The sequence below is a fragment of the Notechis scutatus genome, chromosome 6 (assembly GCF_049901735.1).
Source record: "Notechis scutatus isolate UNSWTSFEM ecotype Mainland chromosome 6, rNotScu1.2, whole genome shotgun sequence".
Classification (NCBI taxonomy): Eukaryota; Metazoa; Chordata; class Lepidosauria; order Squamata; family Elapidae; genus Notechis; species Notechis scutatus.
In genome coordinates this window covers 48,523,988-48,544,992 of record NC_142014.1, presented here as the reverse complement: position 1 = coordinate 48,544,992, position 21,005 = coordinate 48,523,988, and the positions used below count along the sequence as shown (strand labels likewise).

The following is a 21,005-nucleotide window of genomic DNA, read 5'->3' as shown; positions in this document are numbered from 1 at the left end:
CAGCTCATATATTGCCAACCAAATCATAATAAAAAATTATCAACCTTGCCTTGCAAGTATTAGCTTGGGTGGTAATATGAAGAATCATTCACAAATATTCTACCTGCTTCTAGAGAAACGGGGGTAAGGGTTGGTTCATTCCTGATTCCTTCCTGCATTGGTATAAGAGGAGGAAATGGAGGGATCAATTTACCAGCAGAGATTAAATAGCAAAGACACACAACCGAACACCTTTTGAGACCAAAGATGTTATTAGTCAGACAATTGAAATGAATAAATGAATGGAGGCTATGGATTCCTGGCAGTATACTTAATCCACCTGCAAGACGGGGCCCTGGTTGTTAGGACATCACATGACAACGTGTTGTCCGGAGGAAAGAATCCAACACCTTGAATAAGAAAAGATAGCAGCTGGGCTGGAGCAGGGATGCCGCACCCTTCGGTCACCACTTGTATTCCACGGTTGAGAAAGGCTTCCTGATCTGGACCGGTTAGGGCTCTTCTCTCTTTCCCTCCCCTTTCGATGGTCGGAATGATGACACTACTTGGGTACTGAACCCGAGGATAAAAAGGAGCCTATCCATGAAGTGCCTCCTTCTCGAGGCACTAGAGAGGAGCTCGCTAAGTAGGTTTGGTTACCAACCGCGTCAAAGACGTCAGGTGGGAAAGGCGTCAGGAATCAACGCCGGTATTACTTATTGTTGGGCGCCGGGCAGAGGACGAGAGCCAGCCAGGGGAACCCGTCCAGAAACGAGCAGCTCCGTCCTGAAGGAGAACAGCAGCAGTTTCTGGAGTTTTCAGAAGCGAAGGTTCCCGGTGAAGCGGACGTCTCCTCAGCTGAGCGCGCCGAGTTCTGCCGGGCTTGGTGACAAGTCAAAGCGCGCTCTGAGCTACCGGTAGGAAGAGAAGCAGACGGTCCAGAGCGCCAGCGGACTCTTTGCCCGCTCAGCGGAGGCGCACGGAGAAAAATGGTCACCTGCAGAAAAATCGGAGGGTTCGCCGTCTCGGACTATGTGGTCTTCGGGATCATGCTGCTTATGTCCGCGCTCATCGGGGTCTACTACGCCTTCGCGGGAGGTGGCCAGAGGACCCGCGAAGCCTTCTTGATGGGGGGCCGCAGCATGGCAGCTTTCCCCGTGGCGCTCTCCTTAACGGCCAGTTTCATGTCGGCCGTGACGGTACTAGGCACCCCCGCCGAAATCTACCGCTTCGGGGGCATGTTTAGCCTTTTCGCCATCTCCTACACGCTGATGGTGGTTACAAGCGCTGAGATCTTCCTGCCCGTCTTCTACCGCCTGAAAATCACCAGCACTTACGAGGTAGGGACGGAGAGCGACCGGCTAGCCTTACCCCCGCTCACACTTGCGCTCTGGAGAGGTACTCGCCCGTTTCCCTTTGGCTGCGGACTACTGTTTTAGCCACATCCTAGTAATTGTCCATAAATAGTTACTCTCATATTGTTTTTTTCTCCACTCCATCACTCGTTTTCGGAACTCTACACAACTAGGAGGTGGAGGTTAGATTAGAAGGAGTTGAAAACGCTCTTCAGCTTGTCCTAGAGATTTGGACTCTGCAGATGAATCTTCCATCAGCATGTGATCCCAGCAGGCTTGAAAATAATTTAGAGTAGTTTCTCAAGCTTAGCAACCTGATGTGTGGACCTCAACTCCTAGAATTCCCAACTAGAATTCCCCAACCACAGAGGTCTCCAAACGTGGCAACTTTAAGAATTTAAGAAGTCTTAAAGGTCTCCAAACTTGGCAACTTTAAGAAGCTATGCTGGCTGGAGAATTGTGGGAGTTGAAGTCCACAAGTCTTAAAGTTGCCAAGTTTGGGGAACCCTATCTTAAAAGTTGCACATCTTAAAAGTTGCTAACATTAGTTTAGAGCAGTGGTTGGTTGAGGAATTCTGGGAGTTGTAATCCACAAGTACAATTGCCAAGGTTGAGACCCCAAGTTTAGAGAGCAGAGAACAGCTTCTGGCAAATGAATCTGCTTTCTTATCTTATAGACCCCTAAATTCTGCTGCCTGAAGTGATCATTTCATTTTACGAAATGGAATTATATGTGACTCAACACACAAGTCTTATTGGATAATCATCATCATGAAACCTTAGATCAACAACGTATTAGATCAACAAAACAATTATGTATATAATAAAGCTTGATGAGGAATGTAGATTTATATAAACACTATAGAATGACAAAGATTGACAGATCAAAGCAAGATTGAAGAGTTAGACAACTCTAATAATTCTTCAATAAAATGTTAATTCTTTCTTCAAAGTTACACAAATGTTATAAAGTATTTGTTTATTACAGTACCTAGAATTGCGGTTTAATAAACAGCTGCGCCTGTGTGGAACAGGACTCTTTATTATACTGACGGTAAGAAAATTAATTTTATTCATTTCTTAATGTATGAAATTTCTAAAGTAAATTGACATAGCATGCCATCTTTCCAAGGTTGGCAAAATGAGGACTCAGATTGTTGTGGGAAATGTGCTCATATTATAAACTGCCCAGAGAGTGCTGTAAAGCACTATGGGGCCGTACATAAGTTTAAGTGCTATTGTTATTGCTTTTGCTAAATTTTATTATTTAATAGCTCTGCAGTAGATTACATAAGTAAGAAGTTTAATATAGTGTAAATAATAGTGTAAAATAAAGTTGGTTTTTAAAAACAGGAAGTTATGAACTATATTATTTTATATGGAACAAAACTGAAGTACGAAGTAAAAAAAAATCGCCACCCCCAATGATAAAGAGAGTTTGATTGCTTATTTAAGTTACAATAGATGTTTAAATAAATATGCTAAAGAATTTTGAATTAAACCTTTTGAATAAGAAAATGTTTTACTGATATTTACACACCTCTTTATAACCTGTAAAGTGGTATATTTGCTATTTAGTTCTTTCTTTGGAATTTACCTTTGATTCAAAACTAAAAGGGTGTCTTCAGTCATGTTCTACTCCACTAAAGTTTTCATTATCCTAAAAATTCTCTGACGCACCAGAGATGTTTCCTGAGCAATAGAAGATGAGCTATGGTAAATTTCTTGTCAACTTCAGGAGTTAACTATCACATAACATATTTTATTTCTCAGAATTATGATTATCAAAAGAAAAACAAATTTTAATCAACTTGAGGTCTTTCAATGTATAACCATAATTTATGACTATGAATGTACCATGATCACTTTTGAAATCTTTAGTTGTTCAGGAACTCAACAATATTCTTAGAATAACCTGTTTCTTTATTTAATTGATCAAATTTATAGGCCACCCTATAAATCACCCTGTATAAGTGACTCTGAGTGGCTTACAAATAATTACTGTTACTTTGCCTACAGTAATGCTCCAGACAATAATGTTCTGCATTTTATCATGATTATGATAGTTTCTTATTTATTGATTTTAAAAATGAAAACTATTCTTATTTTACTGATATTTTGTGTAAATGCTATTGAAACCTATCACTTTTATCAACGTGCCTGTCTTATATTGTTTGGATTTAATTCACTGTGCAATTCAGTACTGTACTGTTTCCACAGTTGTTGAAAGGCCAAGACAAGCAATTTGTGTTGTTTATTTATTTTTCAGATACTTTACACTGGAATTGTCATTTATGCTCCAGCTTTAGCTTTATATCAAGGTAACTTAAAAAAAAATCAAATAAAATTAATGCAGAACAATTTGGAGATTTTTCGACTATCTGCTGATTCTGAACATGTTTATATAACTCAAGTTGCAATATCAGAATAGTAGGTTCAATAATGTTGAAAAGTGATATAACTAAATTAAGCTAACCTAGCTTAAATAGCTTAGGTTTAATCAATTCTAAATATTGAATAAAGATTCACATGGATTAGAAAAGTATTAGAGGTAATCCTCGACTTATTACCACAATTGATCCCAATTGTTAAGTGAATTTTGCCTCATTTTACAATCTTTCTTGCCACAGTTGTTAAGTGAATTGCTGCAATAGTTAGTAACACAGTTATAAAATGAATCAGGCTTCCTCATTAACTTTGCATGTGTCATGCCCCTGGTGGAGACTGACTCTGAGGGAGAGGAGGAACAGCTGATAGGGAGTGGAAGTGTGGCTCCGGAGGTTGTGGAGGAGGCTGGGGAAGGGCAGAGGCTGGCTGAGCAGTCAGAGGAGGACCCAGGCTCATCCCCTATCTATCCTAGGGCACGCAGGGAGGAGAGGATAAGGCAGAGATATGATCTACTCGGGAGGAGAGGGACTTGATCCTCTTCATGGGCTGCAGGTGTGAGAACTGCATAAGAGTTTGGATCTGCATACTGGCAAACACTGGAAACAAAGTGTGTTTTATTTTGGTCTGAAGTTATCTTGGTTGGCGTCCTTCCAACAAACTGTGCCTTGTTATCTCCTTGAATTTGGTAAATACTTCTGTTCCATTGTGGAAACTTCATCATTGTAGTTTGTTTGGTTTTTTTATTTCACCTCTATCTGCTCATTAAATTGGGACTGTATTGCTTTCTTTTGAAGACTATTTTTGAGTACGTTTTATTTCCAACTGAGTATTATAGAACAGTGGGGCCAAGTTGGAGGCATTAAAGGACATTTATTTACGTTTTGGATTTTGTTACGTTTGTGGTATACTCTGGGTCATCACAGCATGTCAGAAGGTTGCTAAAAGTGATCACATGACTCTGGGACGCTGTAACATCATAAATATGAACCACTTTCCAAGCACCCGAATTTTGATGACATGGTTATGGGGGTGCCACAACAGTCGCATGAAAAATGGTCATACATCATTTTTTTCAGTGCCATTGTAACTTTGAACAGTCCACTAAACGAATGGTTGTACGTTGACAACTACCTGTACAATTAATTCTTTTAAATATGTGATCAATTCACAATTAATCTTGTATGTAATATTTGCAATACAATGCAAATTTCTGTTATAATTATTTTCATTCTTATTATTTCACAAAAACCTAAATATTTATGTTGTACATTATTTTTATAATAGCCTTCAATAATACATATATAATAATCATATATTTTTAATCAATCCTGCAACAAGAACATTATTAGACTCACTCTTTCGTTTGCAGATTTAGACTATCTGCATTATTCCAGGAGAGTTGTCTATTCAAGAACATATTGCAATCCCATATCAGTTAATTTTTAAAATTATGTTAATATGCTTTGGATTAATCATTTTCTGCTATTTTAATTTTTTAAAAAATATTTTGTACTTTTTCTTCTCTAGTTACAGGAATTGATTTATGGGGTGCAGTTGTTGGAACCGGAATAGTCTGTACTTTCTACTGCACACTGGTAAGTTTGCAATTATTTTGAAAATTGGCTACAACAGCAAAGTTTAAACACTTAATTGAACAAATTCATTATATTTACTTCTATTATTTTAAGTACAGATAGTCCTCAACTTACAACCACAACTGAGCCCAACATTTCTGTTGCTAAGTGAGACATTTGTTAAGTGAATTTTGCTCCATTTTATTTTATTTTTTTGCCGCAATTGTCAAGTGAATCACTACAGTTGTTAAGTTAATAACACGGTTGTGAATCTGGCTGCAAATGTTACGGTGTTATAAGTCACTTTTTCTGTGCCTTTCTAACTTTGAACGGTCATTAAATGAACGGTTTTAAGTCGAGGACTACTTGTAACCTGCATTAAGCAAAGATATTTGTATGGCTTGGATAAGAAATGCACTGAATGTCTTAGATTCCAATGACTATTATATTTCTTTTAATATTAGTTAGTTGTCTTGTATTTTAATCTATGTCTTTTCTTATCCATCCAGGGTGGTCTAAAAGCAGTGATTTGGACAGATGTTTTTCAAGCTGCAATCATGATTGCTGGATTTTTATCTGTGATTATACGTGGTGTGATAGTACAAAATGGGTTTGGAAATATAATAAATGATGCCTACCATGGAGGAAGATTACATTTCTGGGAGTAAGTATTTAATTTATTTCAACTTTCAAATATACATTATTTGTTATGTAGTTATTTTTGAACCATTTATTTTCCAGTAATAGAAAGGCAGAGGGATTTAATTTTATCACGGGGGGGGGGGAGCGGGGGAAGATTAACAATTCTGTCCCTCCCAGCTTTTTTTTTTACTTTATTTATTGAAAAAATAAAGAAGGAGAGGAGAGGAACTCTCTTTCTGGAGGAGAGAAGGGGTTAAAGTAAGGGAAAGGTTTTGGGAAGCTTGGCCTGAAGCTGCTACCTTAGAATGCAGGGTCTGGTTACCCAAAGACTAGAAAGTGCCAGGAGAAGTTTGCAGTCTCCCAATGGCCAGTTGACCAAGGCAGAAAGCTCCAAAGGCAGCTGCCATTTTTGCAAGGAATTGTCATGTCATGGCAAGATGGAAGGAAGGGAGACAGGTGCTGCAGCACTCCAATGGTTAGTCATAAGGGTGAATGACCACAGGGGCACTGGAGCCATCATAACTTTAAAACAGAGTCATATGTAGTTTGAGGGTATCTGTTGTAACTTTGAACATTTATTAATTGACCTTTTATATCTGGAGGACTACCTCTATATAATAAGTTTTAAAAATGTGTTCCATGCTTTCAGTACCCCTACTTAATATTTAACATTTCTTAATAGGTTTTCAAATTAAGCTTGTGAAATATTCATTGAAAGAAAATATAAAGCAGTGTTTAATGGACATATGATCAGTTAGCTAATACTATAAAATGCATTTTTATTCAATGTAGCTTCAATCCTAATCCTTTGCAAAGGCATACATTCTGGACAATTGTTGTAGGTGGGACTTTTACCTGGCTTGGTATATATGCAGTCAATCAGTCTCAAGTTCAGCGATATCTTTCCTGCAAAAGCAGATTTCAAGCAAAATTGTAAGTTAACATATTCTGTTTGTTTGCTCAAGGATTTTCATTTAAATTGCATTCTCAACGTCAGTGTCCAATACTGATACAACCTAAATACTTATAAGGTAGTATGTATTACAGCATTTTTTAAATGCAAAATGACATTGTTGAAGGGCATAAACCACAACTATAAAAATCAATTATCAAATTATTTATTACCAATATTATTAAATTTTCAAATGGGTATGGAACTTTGATTTTACCCATTTATGTATGTGTAAATAATGTCCTTATGAAGGGCATAATTAACTGTTGACATAGACATTGGAAATTAACTGTCCAATCTGTGTTTTAAACAAAGAGCTAATTTTGCTGTTCAAAGTATCTGCTGACAGGATGATAACAATTTAAAAAGAGCATCATTTGCATACTGTTTGGAAATTAGTTCTCACATATTATATCTGTTACTTCTTGGCAACTGTATTTTAAAATTTCAAACTGACCTAAAGCTAGCCCAAAATAATACCTCATACTGTTCAATATGATGCACATTATACTGTATATTTATTTGTCTCCATATTCTTCTAACATCTTACTCTTGAGGTACGTTTACAATAATAAGATTATTACAATGTTTTAAATCCTTATAAAAATAATTAAAAACCAGGAAGAGTTGTTTTAATTCATGTGTGGAAAACCACTTGAAATCCTGGCAAGTCAGATAGTGATTTTTACACATATGTAGCTATTTACATTTGTTGGAATATTTGCACAACTTTTTAAGCCAAAGAATCCAGTACATTCCTATCTAACAAACACTTTTCCTGCCAAAGAGGAAATGAATGCAGATACAATACCATGCAATGTATAATGCTTATATAATGCTACAAAAGTATGATATTTCTACACAAGGTAAAAAAAAAAACACCTCTTGTTTGTTTTCTTATAGATCTCTTTATTTAAATCTTGTGGGACTCTGGATAATTCTTACATGTGCAGTGTTAAGTGGATTAGTAATGTACTCTGTTTTTAAAGACTGTGACCCATGGACAGCAAAATGTGTGGCAGCATCAGACCAGGTTTAGTATTAAAACATTCTTAAGTAATGCTAAATAAACATCAGGGCTATCGTTTTCAGTTTGCTATTGGGATATGATTTGATTACAGGGAGTTACTAGGAGCAATTATAACAAACCCATTTTGAAGGAAACAGTTAAGGAATTAAAAACATTACATTTTAGGATAATGCCTCCCAAAGAATGCCATGAATAATTGAGGAATTAAATTAATGTTGTATTTTTATGCCAATTTTGAACCATGAATTTATCTTCCTTGTAAAAATGCAATTTGAAAGATTATTTTACACATACTTTTAGCACATAAAAGTGTTTATCTTTTATTGTAAGTGAGGCAGAAGAGTGTAAGAGAAGAAAACATACATAAAAATAAAAGTATAAAACATATGTGATATTTGCATTTTTTAGCTCATGCCTTATCTGGTATTGGAAATTTTACAAGACTTTCCAGGAATGACAGGCCTTTTTGTTGCTTGTGCTTATAGTGGAACTTTAAGGTAAGTCAATTCAAAATTCAATAGACAGAGAAGTGGGGAGGTTTCAATAGAGTCAAATGGCAATAGCAACCTTATAACAAGTGCAATAGTATCCCCATTAAACTCAAGGAGACTTACTTCTTAACAAATATGTATGGTTGTATTTTAATGGGATTTCCAAGTAAACAGGTGTATACATTTTCCCCTTAAAACCATCTATACAGCCACTCATCCCAGTTCTGCATATAGGCTTAGGTAGCACAGGCTGTTTATACAATTATTTTAAGTGATGCAGATATTAATTAATCTAAATGTGAGCTGAGAGCACATACTTTATTTGTACATTAGAAACTGTATTTTATGAGAATACTGTTGCCTTTTGACTTAAAATGTTTTAACTAATAACTTTTAGTAATTATAATATTAGTAAATCAAAAATAATGTGGTTTGGTACATTATGCAAAACCAAAATGTGCTTTTTTAGCATAAGCCATGTATCCATTGTGGTATATACTAATCATGACTTATTATATGTTATAATAGGTCAATAATTGTTGGTTTCTGGTTTCTTTAATGTTTCATTAGGAACTTCTTTGAACAGAATGGAGAGTGTTTAAATTATGGCTTTTTTTCTAAGTAATAGATAAAACTAGTTGAAAAACTAATGTCTTTCAACTATTGTAATTATAAAGCTGTTTAACTTTAACAGCAGAAATAATAAGTATTATAGTAACTATTTGATTGCAAATGAAATACACCTTTAAAATGATATGAAATTACATGAACTCTACTTTATCTGCATTAGTACAGTGTCCTCTAGCATCAATGCTTTAGCTGCTGTGACTGTAGAGGACCTCATTAAACCCCATTTTGCATTAACTGAAGTTAAATTGTCTTGGATTTCTATGGGAATGAGTAAGTATATATTAATATTTATTTTAAATTTAAATTATCTTAAGGAGGATAGTGTTAATTTGTTTTTAAAGTGGTTTATTAAATCTTATAATTACTATTTTTTAAACATATTAACTATTATTTTGTAGTATTATACATAAGCTAAATGGCTATAGTCTTAAAGAAAAAGTCTGTACAGTGAAAAAAGCATACTATTATGATTGGTTGCACAGTCAGCCAGATGTTTAGACTGGATTTGACATTGTTACTGTTGTTGCTGTTATTGCTATTGTTGTTATTATTATTATTGACAAAGAACAACCTGACTTTTGTCTACTGCTAATAAATAAATAAAAACCTGTTATTTGACCTCTTTGTGTGCATCATTCACATAGGTTTCTTTTATGGTTTTGTGTGCATTGCTATGGCTGCTTTGGCATCAGTTCTAGGAGGATTATTACAGGTATCTTTAATAATTTCTTTGTTAAGAAATCTCTCTGGAAAACAAACCCTAACCCTTATTCCTTTCAATGGATTCTTCTTTTTTATACTTTGGACTTACTTTGATTGTAGTATTAGCACTGAGTAAACCTCAATAGCGTAAGCTAGTGCAGTCCATAACCTTCAATGAAGAAGAGGCCTTCATCCTGCAGTGAATTGATTCAGCATGAGCACAGGATAGGTGCAGTGTAAGAGTGCAATACAAACATGTGACATGTCAATAAGACATTTACAAATAAAGTCAGTAAAAGTCAAGTAAAAGTCAGCATAAAATACTTTGCTTTTCTTTCTTCTTTCCTTTTCCTTTGTGTCTGCGTTTATGTGCATTTATTGTTTTAAAAGCTATTTTAAAGTGGGGCAAATGATGGCAGAGAAAATATAAAGGAAGGGAATAATTTCCTCATAGGTAATTTCTACTTTTCAGGGCAAGTTGCTTTCAATTATATTTGTCTCTAGTTTGAAAAATCAGAACCCAACCAATTCAGCATGGGCAATTGAAGTGGGGAAATCGTTTGCAGGGAAAGGATTAACTATACCTTCTCATCACTCTTTCCTATTACTAATTGTGCAGTATCTTAATAAATAATGTTTCCTATCTGTAAGTTAATGTACTATTGCCTATGTGGTATTCTGCACATGTGCTGGAGAAGATCACAGTTTCCAAAATGTCTACCTACAATATATTTGTTTTAGCCATGCTCGCTGAACATTCTGAATCCCAACATATCTGCAAGACATCAATTAGAGAATGTTCTAATAAATAACCACTATTTTGGTTTTGAATATTTTCCAATGGAAATGAATAAGCGTATTATAAATAAATATTGTCTTTTCATTTTAACATGTTTAAATGAAAGTGAAGCTATTTAGCATTGTTTATAAATTTTAATCCTTCAAATGTATAACTTAATGTTTTCCTTAGGCAGCATTGACCATTTTTGGTATGATTGGTGGGCCTCTCCTAGGACTCTTTTCCTTGGGAATCCTTTTTCCATTTGTCCACGCTATGGTAAGAAAATCTTCTGTTTATAGTACTATTTATTTAATTGCTGCCCCATCTTCAGATTCAAGACATTCCCCAGTCTCCTTGTATTTGAAGCTATTAAATGTATCAATTCAGACCACAGTGAATTGTAAGCATATTGGTGAACCTTAGCTTTCTTTTAGTTTTGGTATACTGTGGGGGCATAATGTTTGTCTCAGAAACAATATCAACAGGATGACTTGGAAATACTTCTCTTTCTGGAATTCTAAATTATATTAAAAAGTTCTGTGGCTGCTTTTAGTTAGGATAAGTGGTTTACACACTCCTAAATAACTAATGTAACATCTGTTATATTACTAAAAATAACATGTTCAGAAATTATGGTGGGATTTATTTCTTACACCTGTACTTTTCTTTTAAATGTGTTCAGATTCTATTTCTTGTTTTATAGGGTGCATTTATAGGTCTCATCTGTGGATTTGTTCTTACCCTTTGGATTGGAATTGGATCTCAGATTTATAAGCCGCTGTCAACGAGGACCCTGCCATTAATGCTTTCGGTTGCAGGCTGTAACGCAAGCAGCCTAAGCACAGGCATTTATGCAATGGCTTCCACAGAGCTGCCAGCTTTCAAAATTGAAAATACTGAGAGGTATCTGCCAAATAAATTTATTAACCATCCACTTAATATGTAACATTTAATTATGCCAGGCACAGTAAGTCTTTTATTGCTAACTAATGTTATTTTTTGCATAGTAGGATTTGAGACCCACTCAAGTATACATTTTTCTGTTCATGTTTACAAAGTACATTAACACTTTGCAGATCACATGCAGAGAAAGTGATAATTGTTCATTTCCATTGCTATTGATTTGTCCAGTGATGTTAATTTGCTTCTGCTAGTACTTTTATACATATTATATACATTTTATATGAAAATGTATATTTAAATTCAAAAGAAAAATGGCAAAATCCCATAATTTTAGGTGTTACTGAACAATTGACATATCTGTTGGGATGGATTCACACATTGTGCTAAGCCATTATTTGTTTAATCATGATTCACTAATTAAGCCACAATTATATATTTGCCATTAACTATGATTGCTACATTGGCATGACTGAATATATTGCACACAGTCAAAATCAAGTAAACTAATGATAGTTTAATATGTTAGGTAAACCTGGCCACTATAGTGTATCTCCTGCCAAGAAACATCATGTTTTAAAGTCCTGAAGACAAACCTTTGGTTATGATAGTACAATTAGAACAAATCTGGGATTATGTTTTTATTGTGATTGCTTTTAATCTTTGTATTATCTTCAGATACAGAGAAGAAAAGCAGCTACTTTGCTTTGGTTTTCATTAGCTTGAAAGTCTAGACTCACTTTTGAGTAATCTGTGATTGTAATCGAGAATGTACACAAGGGTGGCCAAAGTCAAGCAGAATGACAAAAGGAACTTTGTGCTGTTGCAATGAAAACTCTGCCTGCTTTGTGCATACACAATACTGTTGTGGGCATGAGGCTGTTTTCTTTGTATGAATGAAGACAGCAAGAGCCTTTGATTATGACTACATTACTGCTTTACTAAACTGTTTTAAATATTTACATTTAATATAACATTGTCATTGTGAGATTTCATATGAATTGTGGAAATACATCAATAAATTCTATTTTTGTCTATCTAGACCCGTCCTGGCAGATACTTTGTATTCCTTGTCCTATCTGTATTTAAGTGCAGTTGGAACTCTGATTACAGTTGGTGTGGGAATAGTTGTTAGCCTTTTGACAGGTAATTAATGATTCCTCTATTTTTGCTTTTATTCAAGTACAGATTTATTTCCAGAAGAACATAATGCAAACCCTGCTCTGCATAAAATCATATCTAACTTTATAATGCAAGATGTTAGATTAGATTTCTGCTTTGCAATTGCATCGATACCTGGATTTTTAGAACCCAAAAATTAAATATCCATTGGGAATTGAGTTTTAATTTTTTTATTTATTTATAATATTAATCTTTTAAACCTTGAAAGTTTAATTTACATTTTTTTTTCTTCTATAATAAAAGTCTGCCCATATTTCAGAGCCTGGGCAAATAAAGTATCTTATTCATTAAAATAATATACATTGATTTAGAATAATTGGATTTCTTATTGCATAACAATTTCTTTTGCAATCTTGTTTGAAAGTCAGGAACTCAGACTGCTTTAATAAGTAACACAAAGGTGCTGAACTTACCTGAGAAGTGCTTTTACAAGCTCACGAGCATTTCTAAATCTTTTTAAAGTGGGTCCAGCCTAATATACAGTCAAACAAATAATTTGGTATATGATAAATCTTCATTTTATTTTAAACTGTAATTTATTTAGGTGTCTGAATTTATCAACCTGATTTGAATTTGCAGACAACCTCACCTAGTTGTTTGCAAATTCAAATCAGGTTGAAAAAATCCAAGTTTACTTCAGATGCATGAAAAATGGCTTCATTGGCATAAGCACTTATTATGAATATTACAGAACACAAACATCTTATCAAAATATAATTGTTATGTATCCTAGAGGAGTGTCAGGAGTAAACCACCAGCCCCATAACTGAATAATTCAACTGTTTTACTACTAAAGCCTATACACAGGAATCTTCTGACTGATGGTTTGCACCTGGGTGAGAGTAGATAACGTTCAATAGCAAGGGAGATTGGACTTCATCCTCTTGTGTCTGCTAGGGAAGACCTCCCCAACTTTTCCAGTTTTGATGACCAGCGGGATGGGGGGAAGGGATGGTTCTGCGTGAGTACATGTGCTTGCCTGCTGCTCGTGCAAATGGGGATGTGTGCCTGCACTCGCTCACCACTTCTGTGACCCAGTTCTGAACGGCATAAAGCCCAGTAGTGGGATATGGCCCAATGGGTTCCTGCACTAGGGATTTCCTGCTTGACTCTTCTTACTGGCTCAGCCAGTCTCTCTCCCACACGGAGGTTGTTTGAATAACATCTGATTCAGACAAGTGATGGCTGCATAAAAATGTACTGTGTTGTAAATTGTGTTCATTTCCTGCCACAATTTGAATTTGTTATTTTTACATCTTTAAACAATTTAGGGCTAGAACATCTAAAGCAGAGGTGGTATTCAGCAGGTTCTGACCAGTTCTGGAGAATTGGTAGCGGAAATTTTGAGTAGTTTGGAGAACCAGCAAATACCTCCTCTGACTAGAGATTTTACAGTATCCTTCCGCTGCCACACCCAGCAAGCCACACCCACAGAACTGGTAGTAAAAAAAAATTGAATCCCACCACTGATCTAAAGAATGATTGCTGTCCTGTAAATTCCTGCTTTTTTAGACTATGTGGAGGAGTCTTTTCCAACCTGTTACCTTCTGTGTGTTATGAACTATTCCCAGAATTTCCAGTCTGGCTGTGGTATAACATAGGTTGGAGAAGACTGATTTAGGAAGTGTCTGATATACTTTGGCCAGTCTCTCTCTGTCTGTCTTTTTCTATCTCTCTCACAGGGTTATTGTTGTGGGAAAATAGGAGGAAGGAGTTTTAGGTATATTCACCACTTTGAATTATTTATAAAAATAATAAAGGTAGGATTTTAAAACCATCTAAATAAATAAATAAACATGTAAAAATCCCAGTTCACATGGTTGTTCTACATCAAAAAGCCTGACCTTCTGTCATATGTTTGCACTATTTTATATGAAGTTTCTTATTAGCTTGATGTCTTTATAGATTTATTGATTTAACACAATTTGGATATGTTTAACTGAAGTAAATAGGTAGGATATAGATTTGTAATCATGAATAAATAAACTATTCAATTCAAGAAACATTGGTTGTTTATTCATTTATCAAATTTACATACTGATCATCTCTCTGAAGTGATTCTGTGTAGTGTACAAATAAAGATATACAACTATATAAAAAGACATAAGCAAAAACAAAGATAAAAACAGAAGTAAAAACAAGTTAGAAAAATTAAAAAGTTACTATCTCATGCCATCTCATGTTAATACTAGTGTTACTATTTTGCACAAATAATAATTTAACTATACAGATTCTAAACTGTGTGAGAATGTATTTTAACTAACCTCATAAATGTTTTTCAGGAGGACTTAAGCAGACTGTGGACAAAAAATTATTACTCACCAAAGAGGATATTTTTTGTAATTTCTCAGGTGGTAAATTGAAACAAGTATGTATACATTATTTTATTTGACTCCAGACAGATAAGGATTGCAAAGAAACAAAGAATCCAAAATGACAGAGGGGTCCAAACACACTTTATAAGAAGATGCATTTATTAGATATTCCAACTTCAATCAACTGTTTTGTTTATGATTAAATATAAACTCTCATGAGCACCTCATTTTATTTTTTATTTACTTGTATCATGCCTTTATTAATTTTTTTACAAGGAATTCAAGGGGAGCGAACATATCCAACACACCTTCCTCCTGCTATTATCCTCACAGCAACAACACTGTGATGTGAGTTGGGCTGAGAGAGACTGATTAGCCCAAGGTCACCCAACTGTCTTTCATGGCAAAGGCAGGATGAGAGCCCATGGCCTTCCACTGACTAGCCTGGTACCTTAACCACTAAACCAAACTGCTTATTCATAAGGTGTGGCACACTGATCATTTTTAAAGTACCATTGAGGAACTAAGTAATTTTGTAATATAAGGAGCACCAGTTTGGTCTAGTGCAGGGGTGGGCAAACTTTTTGGCTCGGGGGGCCGCATTCACTTTTAAAATTTGACAGACGGGCCGGGTCAGCACAATATTTTTTGGGAATCGCCCCCCCTCCCCCTTCTTCTCCTCCTTCCCCTCCCTCGGAGGCCCCTGAGTCAGGAGTTGCTATTGCCGGCACGGCTCCACGCGCTCCAGTCCCACGTTGCCTCGGGAAGGGAAAGGCAAAAAGGAAGAGCCGCGGCGGTGCTTTGCAACGGCAGCAGCGGCACCGGAGGTTCAGGCTCAGCGGCTCCTGGTTTTGCCTTTCCTTCCCAAGGCAACGCGGGACTGGAGCTGCGAGCTGCGCCGGCGGTAGCAACTCCTGACAGCCCCAGCCGGACACCTGAGCAGAGCCCGGGCAGAACTGCCTGTTGCTGCTGCGGCGCTGCTGCGGGGCGTCTGGCTGCCCAAGTAAAGAACCGCACCAGCTCAGGGCAACTGTGAGGAGCAAGAGGGGAGAGGCAGAGAAGGAGGCAGAGAAGGAGGAGAGCACCTGGCCAGTTGGGGAGGCTTCTTGTGCTGCGAAAGAGGCGGCTAATGATCTCTGGCTCCACTCTGCTTCTCAACATCCGGCGCTGCCCTGTTCTGTGCGCCGGCTGCTCGGACTTGCTGGGCCTAACACAGAACAGGGTGGCGCCGGATGTTGGAGAAGCAGAGCGGAGCCGGAGATCATTAGCCGCCTCTTTCGCAGCACAAGGAGAACAGGGTGGTGCCGGACCATTGGAGAAGCGGAGCAAAGCCGGAGATTAGTAGCTGCCTCTTTCGGCTCAGAAGCTTCCCCAACCAGCCGGCTGGTCTCCTCCTCCTCGGCCATACAGAACAAACAGGCAGAGAAGGAGGAGAGCAGCTGGTCAGTTGGGGAGGCTTTGTGCTGCAAAAGAGGCGGCATGATCTCCGGCTCGCTCTGCTTCTCCAACATCCGGCGCCGCCCTGTTCTAGGTGTCAGGCCCAGCAAGTCTGAGCAGCGGCGCATAGAACAGGGTGGTGCCGGACCATTGGAGAAGCGGAGCAAAGCCGGAGATTAGTAGCTGCCTCTTTCGGCTCAGAAAGCTTCCCCAACCAGCCGGCTGGTCTCCTCCTCCTCGGCCATACAGAACAAACAGACAGAGAAGGAGGAGAGCAGCTGGCCAGTTGAGGAGGCTTCTTGTGCTGCCAAAGAGGCAGCTAATGATCTCGGCTCCGCTCTGCTTCTCCAACATCCGGCACCGCCCTGTTCTGTGCGCCGGCTGCTCGGACTTGCTGGGCCTGACACAGAACAGGGCGGCGCCGGATGTTGGAGAAGCAGAGCGGAGCCGGAGATCATTAGCTGCCTCTTTCGCAGCACAAGAACAGGGTGGTGCCGGACCATTGGAGAAGCGGAGCAAAGCCGGAGATTAGTAGCTGCCTCTTTCAGTGCAGAAAGCTTCCCCCAACCAGCCGGCTGGTCTCCTCCTTCTCTGCCTGTTTGTTCTGTATGGCCGAGGAGGAGGAGACCAGCTGAGAAGCACGCTGCCAGGCGGGGCCACGCGGCGCAGGGCAACACGCCACTGCCCAGCCCTGGCGAAGGAAAGCAGTGGGCGTTCCCGGGCGGTGGCCTTGGCCCCGCTACCAGGAAGCGGCTGCCCAGCTCCGTGTTGTGTGTGCAATTTTTGGCGCGCGCGTGGGTCTCTTTGGCCGGCCCCAATTTTTTTTTCAGAGGGGAATATTTTTTTTTCAGAGGCGGGCCGTATTAAAATGACCAACGGGCCGGATGTGTCCCGCGGGCCGTAGTTTGCCCACCCCTGGTCTAGTGGTTAAGGTCTGGCCTAGAATTCATGAGATGGTGATTTCTAATCCTATTTTAGGCATAAAAACTAGCTGGACTATCCAATTAGTCATAAGGTTGTTGTGGAGAAAATAGAAGAAGGCAGGAGGATTAGGTATGTTCACCACCTTGAATTATTTATATAAAAAATAGGTAGGATTAAAAAATAATAATAAATAACTGCTATAACTTATCAAGAGTTACTGAATGATTTGAAATTACAAAAAAAATGTCATTAATAATAGGTCCCTTCTTGAGTACAATTCAGTGTCATGCTATTAATCCTTAAATTCCTACATGGTTTGATACCCAGATAGCTATAAGAGTTTTTCTTCTCCACCAGGAACCTTTTCCCCAGGATAATTTGCCTGGTACCAATATTACTATTATTTTGTCACTAAGCAAAATCTCATTTTATTTACTAAGCTGTTGCATTTATGATTACATATATTGTTCTTTATTACATTTATTATAAACATATATTTTGTTTTTCAGGAAGATAAAACAGTTTTGAACGGCACACCAAACAATGAAGGAACTGACAATCCAGCCTTCAATCATATTGAAATGGCGACAGACAATAAAAATGGAAATGACACTTATTTGTGAAAATGTTGGATACTTTGCTAAAGTTGAAAGCTATTTCAAATGTATGAACATGGAATACAACTAAAAGTTTTGTTCATGAGAATACGTTAGAAATTTCATTCTAACCTGAACTTTTGCCCACTCATATCTTAACTTCATTCTATATTGGCTGGGACATTGCTAAAGATTACATTATGCAAAAAGTAACTGCAAAAATATGGGAACAATAACAAATCCAACATTCTGATTTCAGAAGATATGTGAAGCTCATTTTGGAAATTAATGCCTGTCACACCATTGTGTGCAAAATGAAAACTATGTTATGAATATTTTTTTATTATTTCTTTGGTTGTTGGCTGTGTGTATTTGGGAGTAAGATCAAATAACTCAATGAAACTTTACATACAATTGCACTGCTATGTTTTATTTTCCAAAAGCTTCATTTATTTGTTTTTAGCATCTCCCAGACTGTTACACATTTCTTCATGCCCTGTTTTTTGCATGTTAACGTGGATTATTGCCCATGTGTAGATCTCATGTGGAACTTTTTCTCCTGGATCCTTTATGGTCAGGGTACTAAAATTGCAGAAAGGCTAGGTATATTGATGGTTACATATACAATTCCCTATTTCAAACGTCTTCCTTATAACATCTTCACAGCGCAGTAAGAGAGCTTATGTTATCAGGTTAAAACTAAAAAAAATAGCCCTACAATTGATTTCAATTGATTTTGCATCCTGATGTAAATTTGTGAGAGATGGTCCAATGTGAGTTATTCAACAGAGATCAGAATATAATCCTACGTTTATTCAGAAATAAGTCCTTTTATATTAAAAGAGAAATGTTTTATTGCAACCCCAAACATCTTGGTGCTTCTCAAGTTGGCTTTTTATTTAAAATCTTTAAAACTTTTAAAACTTTTTTTTTAAATGGAAAGCAGTAAAGCTACTATCCTTCTTTTCTTTGCCAAAGAACAGATCTTAGTACGCCATGGACTCAGAACACTGAAGAAGAAAAAAGTGGTACAAATCAAAGATTGGAGCTTTTGGGCTAAAATTGGGAAAGGGAGTTTAGGTGGATGGCTGAAATTGCCAATAAGAGTTTGGGAATAAATGGTATTTGTGTGATGGAATAGTGAGGTACATGGCTGTAAGTCAGGGATGGGATTCTACCCGTTCACTCTGAAGATCAAGGTATTTCCTTTTTTTTCCCTCCCCCCCCCAAAAAGATCAGCTGTGCCATGCGATTTACATTAGCTAGAAAACAGGAAATACCTGGATTTCTTGCTTTCTAGCTAATCTAAATCACTCAGCACAGCTGATTTTCCCTCCCCTTACTGTTGTACTGATTTGCCCAGGAGACTTCCCTGAGGCCCATTAGGCATTTTTTTTTGCCTACTGGGCCTCAGGAAGCCTCCTGGCAGCAAAATTGGGGCGCTGGGGGGCTGCGCAGCACCCCTGCCCTGATTTTGCTCCCATGAGGCTTCCCTGAGGCCCAGGAGGCAAAGAAAGCTTCATGCCCACCCAGTCCCATGACCACATGGCTACGTCCACATAACCGGTAATTTAAAAATTTGCATCCCACCCCTGCTGAATCTCTGGAAGACTGATTATCTGTGTAGGTAATAAAGACTAAAGATTTGTGAGCTAACCAGAAGAATAAGAATATGTTTAAGGAATGATGAAGAGAGACAGAGAGAGACAGAGGAGAGAGGGAGAGGGAGAGAGAAATTTTATCTCTTAACACTATGTTTGTATATTTGGGGAAAAAAATATTTGGATATGACCTGTCTATGGAAAATCAATTAATTAATTTCAGAACAATGTATTTAAAATTATTTTGGGAGCAGGATATCCCTTCTATGAAATAAATCTTTTCTTAGAAAATAAAACAAAGTTGGAAAAAAGAACTGTTCTTGACTATTAATCTCAACAGTATGACTTTTTATTTTTGAGCAAGCAGTTTATAATGGTTCCTCCAAAACTTCCTAAGAGATATCCAGATACAGCCAAGTGTCTTAATATATATATTGAAGACCCCGATTTAATTTAGTGAAGGGGATTTATAATCTACTACCCTGAATTTTAGAATATAAAGTTTAAAAATCCCTTTCAGATTTTCATGATTTATGTTTCTGAATCTGAACACTTCAGCTTCAAGAAACCTGGCTAAATAATACTTTTTTAAAATATACTTTTTTATAAGTAGCTATAGGTATTTGCTATGATGCTGATATGATGCTTGATATGATGCTGGATATGATGCTGGAAGATAAGCCCCTCAGGTCAGAACGTGTCCAATATGCCACTGGGGAAGAACAGAGGGCTAGTACTAGTAGCGCCAGAAAGAGTGAAGCAACTGGACTAAAGCCAAAAGGATGCTCAGCTGTTGATACATCTGGTTGTGAAAGGAAAGTCCGATGCTGTAAAGATCTATTCTCCATAGGAATCTGGAATGAGATATCCATGAATTAAGGCAAGCTGGACATGATCAAACAAGAGATGACAAGACTGAACATCGACATCTTAGGAATCAATGAACTAAAATGGACAATTGGTCAATAAATGAGTAGGAAAAGCAATACTGGGATACAATCCCCAAAGTGACAGAATGATCTCAGTTCAAATCCAAGGAAAACCATTCAATATGACAGTAGTCCAAGTCTATGCCCCAACCACTGGTGCTGAAGAGGATGAGATTGACCAGTTCTATGAAGCCCTATAGCACCTTATAGAATGAAAAATAATGTACTTATCATCATGGGGAATTGGAATGCTAAAGTAGGAAGCCAAAAGAGAACCGGAATAACAGGCAAGTTTGGACGGAGTACAAAATGAAGCAGGGCACAGGCTGATATAATTTTGTCAAGAGAATACAATGGTCATAGCAAACACTCTTTTCCAACAACCCAAGAGAGCTCTACACATGGACATCACCAGATGGTCAACACAGAAATCAGATTGACTATGTGCTCTGTAGCCAAAGATAGAGAAGCTCTGGTCTATACAGTCAGTAAAAACAAGACCAGGAGCTGGCTGTGGCTCAGATCAGGAGCTTCTCATTGCAAAATTTAGGCTTAAATTGAAGAAAGTAGGGAAAAGCACTAGGCACTCAGGTATGA

At 37.5% G+C, this 21,005-nt stretch overlaps 1 protein-coding gene across 1 annotated transcript; it reads left to right on the top strand.

The window, feature by feature from the left end:
* Positions 1-380: 380 nt before the first annotated feature.
* On the top strand, positions 381-18,748 carry LOC113432080 (sodium-coupled monocarboxylate transporter 1). The gene is made up of 15 exons (XM_026694297.2): positions 381-1,319; positions 2,323-2,388; positions 3,604-3,655; positions 5,250-5,317; positions 5,806-5,960; positions 6,731-6,871; positions 7,794-7,923; positions 8,329-8,417; positions 9,202-9,311; positions 9,686-9,753; positions 10,714-10,800; positions 11,228-11,427; positions 12,467-12,570; positions 14,889-14,974; positions 17,792-18,748. Exons 1-15 carry the CDS (start codon positions 969-971, stop codon positions 17,903-17,905), a joined length of 1,821 nt encoding a protein of 606 aa, XP_026550082.1. The 5' UTR covers positions 381-968; the 3' UTR covers positions 17,906-18,748.
* Positions 18,749-21,005: the final 2,257 nt, after the last annotated feature.

Excerpts from the sequence above, each read along its gene's own strand:
- LOC113432080 (XM_026694297.2), top strand. The coding sequence starts at position 969 with ATGGTCACCTGCAGAAAAATCGGAGGGTTCGCCGTCTCGGACTATGTG. Across the intron at positions 1,320-2,322 it reads AAATCACCAGCACTTACGAG|TACCTAGAATTGCGGTTTAA; the intron begins GTAGGGACGGAG and ends TGTTTATTACAG. Across the intron at positions 9,312-9,685 it reads TTGGATTTCTATGGGAATGA|GTTTCTTTTATGGTTTTGTG; the intron begins GTAAGTATATAT and ends TCATTCACATAG.